The following is a 16,863-nucleotide window of genomic DNA, read 5'->3' on the forward strand; positions in this document are numbered from 1 at the left end:
AGGTCATGTGGTGTCAAACGACCAAACATCACTTTGCTCCAAAATCAGGAAATGTGTGGCCCGGTGAGTGGGTGTGTCCTCCATGGTCCAAGCTCCATGCTCCTCCCTCTGTATGATCATGAGGGATCCACCCATACCACATGTGGTCCTTCTGTAGTTATGCCTCCTTCTGTGAGCTGTGCCTGGTGTAGAGCGTCTGCCCCTGGACCACCAGATCACAGGTTCAAACCTCAGAGGTAGTGATGGGTCATTTGAAGCCGAGGCTTTACAGAGTAAAAGGGGGCGTGTCAAATGAAGCCCTGCTTCGAGGCTTGCGTCAGTTTGCTTAAAAACACTTGACTGACAAAAGTGAGGCTTCACTTTTGTTTCTGGTCACGTGACTGGTTCAGGATACGTGTCACTTTCAAATAAAAGCGCGCAATGTCTTGCGGTGCGTCGTGGGTCAGTCAGTGTTAGATAGTGGTTGAGTTATGACAGTTCAGTTTAGTATTTCAGGTTTGTATTTTAGATAGCGCAGGAAGCTGCTGGTTATATTTAAGAGCACAAGCACCTTGTCTAAAACAGTATCTGTACATTAATAACATTCTTAACGCTTCTTTACATTACAAATGCTTACTAGATGATTCAAATAGGAAATACTTAATAATAATTTTATATCTGAAAGGCCCATTATAGAAGATATGTTTATTAAGGTGATTATTACAAAGCCTACCAAAGAATGAGAAGAATGCTTCACTCACGCGCTCCAATTATGTCAATGTGTGATGATCCCCTCATATTATAGGGTTTATTTGCATAATAGACACTCATTTTGCAGCAGTGGTCAATGAGTCAAGTTCTGATACAGACTTTAAAATAAAGAGCCATCAGGATTATCTGAAGCAGCGTCTGGAGGAGTACAAGCACAAATGAACTGCCTCATAATCCGTGGCAGTGCCTTGGTCTGAGAAAGCTCGGATAGTTGAAATAGATAAAGACTAATATAAACCTGACTGATACAGATGTCTGTGTGGCTGACTAGAGTTGCATCTGTCTGGATGGGGGAATATGGGATCGAGACCTGATCAGGCCTTGTTATTGAACCATGTGACACAATCTGTTGTTATGGAATAAATATGCATCATTGGGTAGATAATTTAAGATATAATTAATAATAATATAATTTAAGATAATTGGTGTTATTTTCTCAATAAAATTGGTTATTATTTGGTCTTACACTGTACTATCTTACATTCATTAAAAAAAATGTTTACCACAAGATGGCGTAGTTGAGCAAATGAAACACCTTGCGAGGCATCGACTCATGTATCGATACAATTGGCTAAAGCCTCAAATGGTTCATGGGTCTTCATTTGACCATCACTACATCACATTAGTGTCCAGTACAGAACACTGGACACTAATAATAGGGTAGAAACAATTCTTTGGTTGTTATATTCATGGGTCTTTTTGTAAATACATATTAAAGTCCTTTCTTCTTCTGGCCAAATGATTCCTTTAACTTATCAACGCTTTTCATTTTCTTTTACAATCTGGTAAAAAAACATTTGTACCTTTTTTAATCATCTTAGTTTATATGTTTTGATTAGTTCTTTCCATGTTGTAGTTATGTAGAAAAGTGCACAAAAGTGATGGGATTTCATTGTAGTTGTTCTCATTTTTACTTAGTGCATCTTTAAAGAGTCTTAATAATACATGATTTAAATAATAAGGGTTAGGTAATAAAATCGCAACCCTGTGTTTTAAGAGCTTACCAATTTTTGAGATTGATGTGTAGAGCTCAATTTAGAGTTCCACACATATCAATCTGGCGGGAGTTTTGTTTTTATCAGGTTTGAGTTCTCTAGGGGGCGCTACACAAATGTCAAGACATGCAAACTCCACACGGTCTGGGGATTGAACCTGAGACCTTGTGGCCACTGCAGTGCGTCCTCGTCACTCAAACTCCAGCCGTGCGTCTGATCAGCTGCAAGGTGCTCTCCAGTCAATATTACGGTTCACAGAGAACAAAATGTAAAATAATAATCTGTAAATCATGTTATGGCTAAAAACATGACAATAGACAGATGAATTTGAGAAGTGAAAGACAATATATTTTTGAAACCATTGGTTGTCGTTCTGGTGATGTTATAAAATGTTTGTATTCTTCTTTTGTATTTGAGGTTTCTATCATTACATAATACACAAAACACAGAATAGAGGTGCGAGATGTATTGAAAAATGTATGCTAATTTATAATGATATTAGTTTATTGTCTTCCAATTGAAAAGAAGCTTTAAAAAGACACAGAAAAATCTTAATATTGAGGATTAACTTACTTGAATAATACTTTTCCATGCTGTTTTTACATGATTTCACATTAGAATATTGCTGCTCTTACATTCACAAGATGGCCGCCGCAATTGCCACGGCAACAGAATCTAGTTTTATCTAGTGTATTATTAAAATGTCATTAGCATAGTTAGCTCAGAGTTAGCTCGGTGTTAGCTCCGCTTTAGCCGCTCCGCTTGGGACAAAATACTCCACAAAAGCGCGGGTGAAATGTCGGCGGGACTCCGGCTCCGGGCGCTGGTGTCCGCGCGTCTCACTGCGGCGGCGGACGAGATCTTTGCGCTGTTCGAGAGGACGATAGCGGAGTACGAGGAGGAACTGCGCCAGTCACAAGAGGAAACCCGCACAAAGCAGCGGCTGCACCGGGGCTGTGCTGGCGAGAGCCCGGGGACGAGCCACGGAGCCCCGGGGACGAGCCACGGAGCCCCGGGGACGAGCCACGGAGCACCGGGGACCAGCCACGGAGCACCGGGGACCAGCCACGGAGCAGGTCGGTCCTCAGTGTGTCGGATGCCCTCCCATCCTCCTGCATCGTTGTGTTAAATTTGGGCAATTAAAATGTCCATTAATCATTTTCACATAAATCTGTTAAAATATCACAATAAACTGTAATATTTAAACTACTTCGCTGTAATAAATACATAAATAAAATAAGAACTCGAGTTGCAATAAATGAATTACTTAAACAAACAAACTGAAAACATTAAATGAAAAGATCAACTGATGGTTTTAATTTCCATTTCATCATCATTCCAACGTGTCTTCTTCACTTTGCCTCCTGCAGGTGTCCAGATGGTGTTTGTGAGCTCAGACACAGAGATTTTGCTAGTTAAAGAAGAACCAGAAGAGGAAGAGCGCCCCCCAGAGGCCACTGTGTGCGTGAAGACAGAAGAGTCACAGGCGAGCGTCTGCGCAGAGGCACATTTCCACACAGGCGCACATTTCCACACGGGCGCACATTTCCACGCGGACGCGGACGTACAGGCGCCGCACTTTGAAGACGCCGACTTTGACAACGCCTGGAGAGCTCCTTACAGCTTCTCGGACGCGCTCCTGGAGCCCGACGCTGACGTGAACGACCGCGGCCAGGTCCAGAAGGTCGGGGGAGACTCGCCCAGACACGCCGAGCTGAAGAAACACCAGTGCCCTTTGTGCTTCAAAGTGTTTGCCAATAAAAGTCACCTGCAGAGACACAGCACGGTTCACTCGGGGGAGAAACCCTTCAGCTGCTCGGTGTGCCACAAGAGCTTCAACACAAAGTCGTACCTGGTGGTGCACATGCGCAGTCACACTGGGGAGCGGCCGTACACCTGCCCGTTCTGCCACAAAGGCTTCTCTCACAAGAGCGCCTTCAACTTCCACGTTCAGACGCACAGCAAAGAGAGGCCTTACAGCTGCTCGTTGTGCGGGAAGAGCTTCACCGTCGAGACGTACCTCCGAGTGCACCAGAAGACCCACAGCGGCGAGCGACCCTTCAGCTGCTCGGTGTGCGGCGCCAGGTTCGGCCGGGCGAACAGTCTGAAGAGTCACATGAAGACGCACTCGGGCGAGAAGCCGTTTGCCTGCGGCGTCTGTGGGCGGAGCTTCACCTACAAACACAACCTGGACACGCACCAGCGCACGCACCGAGGCCTTTCAGCTGTACAGTTCGACGCGCACGCCTCGGGAGCGGGCACAAGCTCCATGTACGCGAGCATGGACCTTTCAGCTGAACAGACCTCCGGGATTTTGTTTTAACAGTGACATTTGGAAGATTAAATATGTCATAAATAAGTAGCTTCTGTGTTATATGGAAAAAGGTTAATGACAACACTTTTCTTGGAGCTGGATCACACTGGGTCTTGTACGCTTCTGCTTCTTCATTGTGATTGGTTAAAACCAGCTGTCACTCACTCAGAGCTGACCAATAGAAGCAGTGGGCGGAAAAAAACAGTATGACAAACAAACAGTATTAAACAGTACTAAAGGGGCTGTGCCTGATTTTCACAGTTTTGAAACATGAAAAACGACTAGTTCATGTAATAAAGTCAAATCTGTTTGTCGCAATTTAGAGATGTCACGATATCAAATTTTAGAGTTACGAATATTGTGAGAAAAAACATCACACTTATTCACGATTATTGATCAAACAACAGTAAAATCTTTCATTTCTTTCATTCTCTTGGTCTGACATGTGACTTTTCCTCCAGTTTGTGACCGGCTTTATGAAATGTAACTTTCTGAATGACATAATAAAGTTAAATAACCAGATAAAAAAGTGATTTACATCCGTCTATTTTTTTGGATTATAGATTGAACTAAAAAAACGTAATTTATCTTCTAAAATGGTCACCATTGTTATTTTCTGCTTCTTACGATTATATTGTGACCTGAATAATCATGTGATTGACCTGATCATCTCGACCCTCGTCCCAGTTGCACATGTAAAAGAGCCTTTTATTCCCCCTAGAAGCAGGAAGTGCGCTGTTTGTATGCTAATGTTTGTTAGCATGCTGTTTGTCAGCACGCTAACCCTTGTTAGCACGCTAATGTTTGTTAGCATCCTAATGTTTGTTAGCATGCAAATACTTGTCAGCAAGCTAATATTTGTTAGCATGCTAATGTCTGTCAGCATGCTAATGTCTGTCAGCATGCTAATGCATGTAAGCATGCTAATGTATGTAAGCATGCTAATGTATGTAAGCATGCTAATGTATGTAAGCATGCTAATGTATGGTGCTCAGACGGTGAAGAGCTTTTAAACTCTTGGTGAATATTGAGGATGTTCAGGCCAGTGAGACTCACGTGGAGCGGTGAAGAGTTTAATTAAACTAGTTCTATTTTTCGCGTTTAAAAACTGTAAAAATCAGGCGCAACATCTTTAGAAAGAGAAAAAGTGAATCACGATTTGATGATTTAACCAAAAAGAAGAACATTGTCTGAATATCATTATCGCGGAATTACCCCAAATTTACAACATAACTTTGTTTTTTAACAACTCATTTGTACCTGTATTTGTATTATGTCAGCTATTTATTTATTTATTTGTATTTATGAAAAACATATGATTAGGGTTTGTGTGGAAATGTCTTGAAGTGCAAGTGTTTTTTTTTTTATGTTAACAGAGTCTCTGTTTCTGTTAATTATGTTAATTATGTGAATTGTGTCTCTTTATTCCATAAATATTTGATTATTTAAAGAATAATCAGGTGAAAAGTGTCTGCTCCAGTAAATAAGACCCATAACAGACCACAAGGCGGCAGTAACGAGCAGCTTCCAGAGGTTTAACCAGGACTCAACCAGGTCTAGACCAAAGAACCAGGACTCAAAGAACCAGGTCTCAACCAGGTCTAGACCAAAGAACCAGGACTCAAAGAACCAGGTCTCAACCAGGTCTAGACCAAAGAACCAGGACTCAAAGAACCAGGTCTCAACCAGGTCTAGACCAAAGAACCAGGACTCAACCAGGTCTAGACCAAAGAACCAGGACTCAACCAGGTCTAGACCAAAGAACCAGGACTCAAAGAACCAGGTCTCAACCAGGTCTAGACCAAAGAACCAGGACTCAACCAGGTCTAGACCAAAGAACCAGGACTCAACCAGGTCTAGACCAAAGAACCAGGACTCAACCAGGTCTAGACCAAAGAACCAGGACTCAAAGAACCAGGTCTAGACCAAAGAACCAGGACTCAACCAGGTCTAGACCAAAGAACCAGGACTTAACCAGGTCTAGACCAAAGAACCAGGACTCAACCAGGTCTAGACCAAAGAACCAGGACTTAACCAGGTCTAGACCAAAGAACCAGGACTCAACCAGGTCTAGACCAAAAGCAAACCCGGACCCGACCTGGGTCGGCACAGAACGGGAAATGTAAAATTCCGTGAACAACCCCTCAAGAGACCTCATGAAATAATATTTAACAGGGATGAAAAGACAGGTGGATACAGAGGTAATGAGACGAACGCTCCAGAATGCTAAGACGAGAATACAACGTACGTAGCGCTTGGTTTCACTTGGTTTCACATGCGCTTGGAGAAACGAGGGAAGACCAGTGTGTTTACTGCAGAGGTGTCAAACTCTGGCCCGCGGGCCAAATCCGGCCCGCCAGACGTTCTAATCCGGCTTGCCGAACATTTCAAATGTATATTTTAAAATATATATATATTTATTTATTTTTATCGCTAAAACTACGCGTCCCACAATGCTGCCGGTGGCCGCCCCTCCCCCGCGGGGCTCTGCTGCACTGCTGTGTGAGCTGCTCAGGGAGAAGTGCACTTTAAGCACTTTTGAGCAGAAGTTTAGTGGTGTGTCAGTTCAGGTGTGCAGAGAACTACACAGACGTGGAAATGTTAGTTAGTACATTTAAAAGTTTTTTTAGATCTTGAGAAGTTTATTTTGTTATAAAGTCAAATGTTTATCTCTGTAGAACTGTAGATTAACTCTGAAGTTGTAATGTACATAAACTGAAGAACAGTGTTGGTGAAATGACACTTGTTTTTCTAAATACATTTCAGTTTATGAGAACAAATGTTTTGTCATTTTTTTTATCGATCCAGTAATTGCTTCAAAACAGCGTAGGCTATATAAAGCTATTTATTTCTTATATTTGTATAGTTTTATGTTTTATGTTATGTTTGGCCTGCGACCCAGCCTGAGCGTCCAAATTCGGCCCGCGGACGAAATGAGTTTGACATCCCTGGGTTACTGTGTCTAAAAATGTTGGCAGCGGAAAGCATGAAGACAAATAAATTAAGACGTCACTTAAAGAGTTGCCGAATATTGCCAGCAATCATCCAACTTTGTGAATGCTACAGCAGTAAACCAGCGAGCACAGTTAGCCATTGAGGCATTCATTTATTTTGCTTTTATGTTGAAAATGTTGATTTAATTTTCCAAAATAATCTTTTGAGTTTTTGTTTTTCACAGTTTGACCTTGTTATGCAAAATGTAAAAAAAATAAAATCTTATATGAGTTAATGTTGCTGATCATTTTGAATAGAATATTATTTATTGATTTTTTTTTTATTTTTTTGTTAGTATCAAATGGTGTGCACACCACTATTTGAGAGTGACAGAATTACTTGGTTAATAATGTTTATAGTTTAAATAATTAGTTATAGTTTAAATCATTTGTTATATATTATTATAAGAATTTGTGAGCGCTTTATTGTGCTTTTCTGTTACAGACTATAACACAACACGCGAAGTGTTTCCTTCTTCCTGGGGGGGCGTGACAGAAAATAATTGAGAAGCACTGGTCTACACTTGTCACAATTTGGTCCTAAATGAAGCCCATTTTAGTCCTGATTTGGTCTTGTTCTAGTCCAGGTTTGGTCTTGTTCTAGTCCAGGTTTGGTCTTGTTCTAGTCCAGGTTTGGTCTTGTTCTAGTCCAGTTTTGGTCCTGTTTGTTTTGGTCCTGTTCTAATCCAGTTTTGGTCCTCTTCTTGTCCAGGTTTGATCTTGTTCTAGTCCAGGTTTGGTTCTGTGGTCCAGGGTTTTGGTTCGAGCTGGAAAGTAACTAAATACAAATCCTCACGTTTCTGTATGCAAGTACATTTTTTGAATATATTTTTAAACATGTCATTGTACTTGTAGTTGAGTAAAATTTAGTATGTAATTATAATTAGTTACATATATGTTGTGTAGTATTTGTACTTGATATTGAGTTCTGAATTTGGCTACAGTTTCAAACATGCTGTAGGAGCCAAAATCCCTGATCACGGTGCAGCGTTGGGAGAGGCCACAGGGTGTCGCTGTGGGTTAGAAGCAAATCAGTTGGAGTTTGCTTAGACACATGCCACGCAACAGAGTGTGGGTACGTTTATTTAGTATAGTTTATAAGTTAAGTTATCCCAATTTAGTCCTGCTTTAGTCATGGTTTGGTCCTGCTTTAGTCCTGGTTTGGTCCTGGTTCAGTTCAGGTTTAGCCTGGGTTTGATTCTTATGTAAAGTCCAGGAACAGCAGCGCTTCGGGAACTCCCCTGTCGCCTAGCAACAGGCTGCAGATCAACCGGTCAGAGCGCAGAGATAAAAGAAGTCCCAACAAGACATGGTCCTGCTTCAGACCGGATTTAGACACAGATTTAGCCTGTGTTTAGTTCCTCTTTCTGTGCTGGTTTAGACCTGGTTTAGACCTGGTTTGGTCCTGCTTTTGTCCTTGTTTGGACTTGGGTTAGTCCTGATTTAGTTCCTCTTTCTGTGCTGGTTTAGTACTCATTTAGACCTAGTTTAGTCCTGGTTCAGACCTGGTTTAGACCTTGGTTTGGACTTGGTTTGGTCTTGTTCTAGTCCAGGTCCTGTTCTAGTCCAGGTCTTGTTCTAGTCCAGGTTTAGTCTTGTTCTAGTCCAGGTTTAGTCTTGTTCTAGTCCAGGTCTTGTTCTAGTCCAGGTTTAGTCTTGTTCTAGTCCAGGTTTAGTCTTGTTCTAGTCCAGGTCTTGTTCTAGTCCAGGTTTAGTCTTGTTCTAGTCCAGGTTTAGTCTTGTTCTAGTCCAGGTCTTGTTCTTGTCCAGGTTTGGTCCAGGGTTTTGGGCCAAGCTGAAAAGTAACTAAATACAAATCCTCTCGTTACTGTAAGTGAGCACATTTTTTGAATATATTTTTAAACATGTCATTGCACTTGTAGTTGAGTAAAATCTTAGCATGTAATTATAATTAGTTACATGTGTGTTGTGTAGTATTTGTACTTGATATTGAGTTCTGAATTCGGCTACATTTTCAAACATGGCACACCCAGTACCCAGTGTGGGTACGTTTATTTAGTATAGTTTATAAGTTATGTGGGGCACCAGCCTCAAAGCTGAGGCAATTAACAATTCTCAAATCAAATATTGGAAATTGTGGCTAACTTTCAACCAATCAGACATATTTTACTTTCATTTCATTTTAACTTGACACACACATAATACACTGTGTATTATGCAGGCAAGACAGCACCAGCTTTAAAGGCCGTCGTCAAACAACTAAAGACCCTCGGACCCTCCTGGGGTCGTGACACCCCCCATAAAGACGGAGAGTCTCCCCAGGAATCACAGTGACCAAAATCAAAACATCGTCCTGTACAAACTCTTCCACCCAAGTCAGTAGAACCAGACAAACAAAGCGACCAACTGATTAATGCATGAATAAGCTATGGCTACAGCAATGGATCTTTACACTACAATATCAACACAAAAGAAACAAATGTGGTCCAGCCACCTCACCACTACAGGGCACCGAATCCAAATATTTAAGGTCATGGCCCAATACCCCACCACAGGCGGTCATGGCCCAATACCCCACCACAGGCGGTCATGGCCCAACACCCCACCACAGGCGGTCATGGCCCAATACCCCACCACAGGCGGTCATGGCCCAATACCCCACCACAGGCGGTCATGGCCCAATACCCCACCACAGGCGGTCATGGCCCAATACCCCACCACAGGCGGTCATGGCCCAATACCCCACCACAGGCGGTCATGGCCCAATACCCCACCACAGGCGGTCATGGCCCAATACCCCACCACAGGCGGTCATGGCCCAATACCCCACCACAGGCGGTCATGGCCCAATACCCCACCACAGGCGGTCATGGCCCAATACCCCACCACAGGCGGTCATGGCCCAATACCCCACCACAGGCGGTCATGGCCCAATACCCCACCACAGGCGGTCATGGCCCAATACCCCACCACAGGCGGTCATGGCCCAATACCCCACCACAGTTGGGCCAGAGCTTCCCCCAAAATGCTTCAGAGCTTTTACCAAAGAGCGCGTGCATCTTAACTGACGTGTGAAGTCAATATCACATGAACAGCTTTGTATTGGTGTCTGTGGTGTCACTGACTAAATACTTCCTGTAAATTTCTGTGTATGGTCATTATAATGTAATGTCCAGACATGTGACATAATGGTCACATTATGGTCACATTTATTTAGAGGGTTTCTACCTTCGAGGCACTCAAGTGTGTGCAGACACTGAGCAAGGCAAGTGTCTTGCCCAAAGACACAACAACAGTGTTCACCTGAAGGAGCTGGAATTGCACCACCAACCTGTGGTCAGTGGATCTGACCGCTCTACCAAAGATGTTAATTCATGATTCAAGATTCAAGATTCAGGATTCAAACCCTCGGATCAGAAAACGACCAGAGAACAGCCTGAGGAAAATGACCTCTGACATCTCTGTGACGCCATGATGAGCCAGCGGCTTCGGTCGCCGATCCGGAGCGGCCCCTGGAGCCTCGTCCGGAGCCTCGTCCGGAGCCTCGTCCGGAGCGGCGCCCGTGCTGAAGGTTTCCAACCAACCAGAGGAAAAGAAACCAGAACAGAACAATAAAGCCTCCACAGATGAACCTGCACTCAGGTCTAGGATTTAACTGTGGTTTTAACGGTGTTTTACATGCACAAGGACTAAAACTGGACCAGGACCAAGACATAAGACATAAGACCTAGACCTAGACCTAGACCTAGACCTAGACCTAGACCTAGACCTAGACCTAGACCTAGACCTAGACCTAGACTTAGACTTAGACTTAGACTTAGACTTAGACCTAGACCTAGACCTAGACCTAGACTTAGACTTAGACTTAGACTTAGACTTAGACCTAGACCTAGACCTAGACCTAGACCTAGACCTAGACCTAGACCTAGACCTAGACCTAGACTTAGACTTAGACTTAGACTTAGACTTAGACTTAGACTTAGACTTAGACTTAGACCTAGACCTAGACCTGGACAAGGACCAAGACTACGATTAAGACCTAGACCTGGACAAGGACCAGGACTAGGACCAGGACCTAGACCAGAGCTGCAGTTTTGGGCTGTTTGTGTTTCTGCTGCAGAGTCAGAAATACTGCAGTGCTCCAATGTGTTACATAAGGAAACTATAGAGAACGTGGGAGAACGAGGGGGAGTGGGGGGGCGAGAGGGGGGAGAGATGGAGGGAGAGAGAGTGAGAGGGGGGAGAGAGTGGGGGAGATGAAAAAAAAAAGATTTAAATCAATAAAGTATTTACTTGAGATAGAAAAGAGTAAAGCGAGAAAGAGAGGGAGCGAGTCCACTCTGTATCATTAAGTGTTATTATTTCTTGATTATACTCATTACAGACACAGATGCAGCTGCCCCTCCCCCAAAACCCGAGACCAGAGACCAGGGACCAGAGACCAGAGACGAGACCATAAACCCGACCACAGCCCAGTCCAGGGACCCAACACTGGCAGAGTCCAAGGACCAGACTGAATAAAGACAACGCTGTCACAGTGATGCAACCAGTGGGACCTCCTCCAGAACCAGGTCCAAAGTCAGATCCATACTCAAGACCCCAAGTCCTGAGTCCAAGTCCAGACCTCAGGTTAGGGTTAGACCGTGAGACCTAAACAAGACCGGATTCAAGTCAAGTCCTGGTTTAGTCTTGATTTATTTCTGGTTTGGACCTGGTTTGGACCGGATTTAGACCTAGGTTGGAGCTAGTTTGGACCGGATTTAGATCTGGTTTGGACCTGGTTTGGACCTGGTTTGGACCTGGTTTGGACCTGTTTTGGACCGGGTTTAGACCTGGTTTGGACCTGGTTCAGACCGGGTTTAGACCGGGTTTGGACCTGGTTTAGACCGGGTTTGGACCGGGTTTAGACCTGGTTCGTAATCTTCAAAAGTAGATATGGAAGAAGAGGGAGCGGAGAGGATTTAGGATTTAGGAGGTGAGGAAAGGACTAAAGGAGCCTTTGTGAAGTGTCCTCATTAACTCTTTAGTGACTGATAAAGGATTAAGAAATGACAGAGGCGAGCTTAGGAGGCAAGGGAGGAAAGGAGACAGGGAAGGAGGCGAGGACAGAGACGATGAAGGAGATGAGGAAGGAGACGAGGAGGGAACAAATGACAATCCTGGTCCTGGTCCTGGTCCTGGATCTGGCCCTGGCCCTGGTCCTGGTCCTGGTCCTGGTCCTGGTCCTGATCCTGGATCCGGTCCTGGTCTTGGTCTTGGTCTTGGTCTTGGTCTTGGTCTTGGTCTTGGTCTTGGTCTTGGTCTTGGTCTTGGTCTTGGTCTTGGTCCTGGTCCTGGTCCTGGTCCTAGCAATTAAAAATTCAAAACGAAATATTAAGTAATATTCCTCCCCCTGTGTCTGTGTGAGGAAGAGCGCCCCCTGTGTCTGTGAGGAAGAGCGCCCCCTGTGTCTGTGAGAGGAAGAGCGCCCCCTGTGTCTGTGTGAGGAAGAGCGCCCCCTGTGTCTGTGAGAGGAAGAGCGCCCCCTGTGTCTGTGAGAGGAAGAGTGCCCCCTGTGTCTGTGAGAGGAAGAGCGCCCCCTGTGTCTGTGTGAGGAAGAGCGCCCCCTGTGTCTGTGAGAGGAAGAGCGCCCCCTGTGTCTGTGAGAGGAAGAGCGCCCCCTGTGTCTGTGAGAGGAAGAGCGCCCCCTGTGTCTGTGAGGAAGAGCGCCCCCTGTGTCTGTGAGAGGAAGAGCGCCCCCTGTGTCTGTGAGAGGAAGAGCGCCCCCTGTGTCTGTGTGAGGAAGAGCGCCCCCTGTGTCTGTGTGAGGAAGAGCGCCCCCTGTGTCTGTGAGAGGAAGAGCGCCCCCTGTGTCTGTGTGAGGAAGAGCGCCCCCTGTGTCTGTGTGAGGAAGAGCGCCCCCTGTCCTTAGACCCTCCAGGCAGGTATATTAGCATTAGCTGTTAGCATTAGCACGCAAAACACACAAGTTATTCAAAAGCTAGAGAATGTTAGCTCATAGAGCACATTCAGGTCAAAGCCTCGTTAAAAGTCGTTGTTGAGAGTTGTAAACTTTTGTATTTTATTTTAGATAATAATTTGTGTGAAAATGTCCTTCGAGCTAAAGGCTAACTGACTCTAAACTGAGAGTTCTGAGCTTGTGCTACATCTGAGTCTGATAAATGACAGTAAAATGTAAAGTGAAAGTAATTTCTGGTCTCTGCTGTGAACATTTAGAACTTTAGCTCGTTTGCTAATGGCAGGGGAAGATAAAGGACACTTCAACTCTACAACACGATGAATTTCCTCAGCACGCGGACTCAGAAACATGTCATTTATGAAGAGAAAAGCAAGATTGAAGTCATAACTTAACAAATGCTTTTATTGAATGTGTTTTTAAAAGACACTTCACTGACAATTTGTGCCACTGGTTTCCCTGGTAAGGAATGATGTAAGGGAATTGGAAGTAGGAAACAGGAGACAGGAGGTTTGAGCCTGACTCGATTAAACCTGGACTAATCCAATCCTGCTTTTATTATCGGTAATGAGGCTTTAAGAAGAAATCACAAGAACTGACGCTTTGTAAAGGAATCAGGTTTAGTCCTGGTTCAGACCTGGTTTGGACCTGGTTTAGTCCTGGTTTGGACCTGGTTTATCAAATCAAATCAATTTATTTTTGTAAGGCCCAAAATCACAACAACAGTTGCCTCTGAGGGCCACAGGGAGAAATGAATCAACAATGTCTGTGGCGGCGAGGGAGTCAGACAATGTCTGTGGTGGCGAGGGACGATGTCCCAGGGTCCTCTGTCCTTAGACTCTCCTTCTCGGCCAGGAAAAACTACAAAAAAACCTCTTTGGGAAAAAGTGTAGAAACCTGGAGGAGTTCCAGTGAAGGAGAGATCCGACTCTCACAGACGGACAGACGGACACGAGGGAGACTGGAGCTGGAGCCACTCTTCAGGCAGATGAGGGACCGACTGAGGCGAACTGGAGCCACTCTTCAGGCAGATGAGGGACCGTCGGAGGCGAACTGGAGCCACTCTTCAGGCAGATGAGGGACCGACTGAGGCGAACTGGACCCACTCTTCAGGCAGATGAGGGACCAACTGAGGCGAACTGGACCCACTCTTCAGGCAGATGAGGGACCAACTGAGGCGAACTGGACCCACTCTTCAGGCAGATGAGGGACCAACTGAGGCGAACTGGACCCACTCTTCAGGCAGATGAGGGACCGTCTGAGGCGAACTGGACCCACTCTTCAGGCAGATGAGGGACCGTCGGAGGCGAACTGGACCCACTCTTCAGGCAGATGAGGGACCGTCTGAGGCGAGCTGGACCCACTCCTCAGGCAGATGAGGGACCGTCCACACAGGGCAGGGACCACTTCACCAGGAGAGGGACATCTGGGTCCACAGGTCCTCAGGAGTGAGAGAAAGAAAAAGAAGGCGGTGAACAGTTTGCAAGTGGAATTAAAAAATAAATATTGTTTGATAGCATAAGTAGTCAGAAGAAGAAGAGGATAGTGCTCAAGCTGACATACTTCCCCCAGCATAGTTACTCCTAGGGCAGCGTAGCTAAAGCTGTGGGTTTATGTTTCTGTTCCTAACTAGTCTGACCATAAGCGATTTCGAAGAGGAACGTTTTAAGCCTGGACTTAAATGAAGAGACTGTGTCAGCATATTTAACATGGGTCGGGAGCTGATTCCATAACACAGGAGCTTGGTAGCTAAACGCTCTACCTCCTACAGTACTTTTAGAGACTCTTGGCACCACCAGAAGGCCAGCATTCTGAGAGCGAAGAGCTCTGTTTGGATGATATGGTTCTATAGCATCTTTGAGGTAGGATGGGGCCATGTCATTTATGGCTTTGTAGGTCAAGAGTAGAATTTTAAATTTGATTCTAAGCTCGACAGGAGCCAGTGAAGAGACTTCAGCACCGGCGTAATGTGCTCTCTTCTTTTTGTTCCTGTTAGTAATCTTGCTGCTGCATTTTGAACCAGTTGAAAGCTTTTTATGGAGCTTTTAGGACACGCTGCAAGCAGGAGTTACAGTAGTCTAATCTAGTCGTTACAAATGCATGGATAAGTTTTTCAGCATCACTTTTAGGCAGGATTCTTCTGATTTTGGCGATGTTGCGCAAATGGAAATAGGCTGTTTTACAAGCTTGATTTATATGAGCTTTAAATGAGAGCTCCTGGTCAAATAAGACTCCAAGGTTTCTTACAGTAGAACTGGAGGCTACACTGACATTGTCCAGTGTGACTATCTGCTCAGATAGAGCGTCTCGTAGATGCTTAGGGCCAAGCACAATGACCTCGGTTTTTTCAGGGTTAAGAAGCAGGTAGTTTAGTGTCATCCAGGTTTTTATCTCCTTCACACAAGCACTAAGTCTGTCTACTTGATCGCTCTGATCAGGTTTCATTGATTGTTTAGAACTTAGTCCTGGTTTAGTCCTGGTTTGGTCCTGGTTTAGTCCTGGTTTAGTCCTGGTTTGGACCTGGTTTAGAACTTAGTCCTGGTTTAGTCCGGTTTGGTCCTGGTTGGGACCTGGTTTGGACCTGGTTTAGACCTGGTTTGGATCTGGTTTAGACCTGGTTTGGACCTGGTTTAGACCTGGTTTAGTCCTGGTTTAGATCTGGTTTATTTTTGGTTTAGACCTGGTTTATTTTTGGTTTAGTGCCTTTTTTGTCTTGGTTTGGTTCTGCTTCACATATGAGGAAGATTAAGAGAAGAACTGAAGGAGGATCAGAGTGAGTGAAGCTTTAAGAAAGAAGGAGACAGAGCTGAGGCGAGGAAGGAGAGAAGGAAAGTGTAAAGGAGAAGAGGGGAAGGAAAGCGCCCTCACCCCTGCACACGGCGCAATACATTTTTTTATAGAAATATTGATCTGAAGTTTGTTAAAACTACAGTTCGACGCTGCTGGAGGATCTCTGGGTCCAAACACAAACAGCTCCCTGGGGTTTGGCCTGCTCTTAATGACAGGAGTCACAGCAGGTGAGAGGGGAGGAAGGAAGGAAGGAAGGTGAGAGCATAGGGAGGAAGAAAGGCGAGATAGTAGGGAGGAAGGAAGGAAGGAAGGAAGGCGAGAGCATAGGGAGGGAGGAAGAAAGGTGAGAGAGTAGGGAGGAAGGAAAGAAAGCGAGACTTTAATTTTTCCACGATATTAATTAAAACTTAATTCAAGCAGAATCAGTCTCATCTCAGCAACAACAACAACAACAACAACAACAACAACAACAACATGGAAATTACATCTAAAAACTGTATTGAAAGGAGAATTTTACTTTTTGACATTGCTATGGCAACAGTATAAGAAAGAAACTCTTGCCACCTTATCCGGCTCCGCCCCCTTGTGGCTCTTCTCGGCTCCAGATGGCTCTTATCTGCTGTAATGGCTCGTCTGCTCCAGCAGGAATTCTGTTCATTTAAACGGAGAACAAGAGAAACGTCTCGCGCTAAAATGTGATAAAAACGTGAGCGAGTCAACAAAACACAGTCTTTTTAGTCCGTGTTTGCTTCGGTCTGTAGAGGGCGCTATAACAACAACAACTGAGACATATTTGACCCAAAGGGATGTTTACACGTGAAAAACATCTGAAAAGTCTTATTTCTGACTCTCAGTTACGGCTCCCACACCAAGAACAACAAGGGACAAGTAAACAAGGGACGTAAACAAGGGACGTAAACAAGGGACGTAAACAAGGGACGTAAACAAGGGACGAGTAAACAAGGGATGAGTAAACAAGGGATGAGTAAACAAGGGACGAGTAAACAAGGGGCGAGTAAACAAGTGACTAGTAAACAAGGGATGTAAACAAGGGACGAGTAAACAAGGGATGTAAACAAGGGACGAGTAAACAAGGGACAGGTA

At 44.6% G+C, this 16,863-nt stretch overlaps 2 protein-coding genes across 2 annotated transcripts in view; both read left to right on the forward strand.

Annotated features, from left to right (window-relative positions):
- ifi35 (interferon-induced protein 35) overlaps positions 1–16,863 on the forward strand; it is a 342,343-nt gene that overhangs the window by 287,440 nt on the left and 38,040 nt on the right. The window lies entirely within an intron of this gene.
- Positions 2,452–4,526, forward strand: LOC140358091 (uncharacterized). Its single transcript, XM_072442745.1, has 2 exons — positions 2,452–2,821; positions 3,116–4,526. The coding sequence occupies exons 1-2, from the start codon at positions 2,542–2,544 to the stop codon at positions 4,066–4,068; spliced, it is 1,233 nt and encodes a 410-aa protein (XP_072298846.1). The 5' UTR covers positions 2,452–2,541; the 3' UTR covers positions 4,069–4,526.

This window comes from Eucyclogobius newberryi, unplaced genomic scaffold, assembly GCF_026437365.1.
Source record: "Eucyclogobius newberryi isolate DKJ021-1_F unplaced genomic scaffold, fEucNew1.0.hap1 SCAF_13, whole genome shotgun sequence".
NCBI classification, from domain to species: Eukaryota; Metazoa; Chordata; class Actinopteri; order Gobiiformes; family Gobiidae; genus Eucyclogobius; species Eucyclogobius newberryi.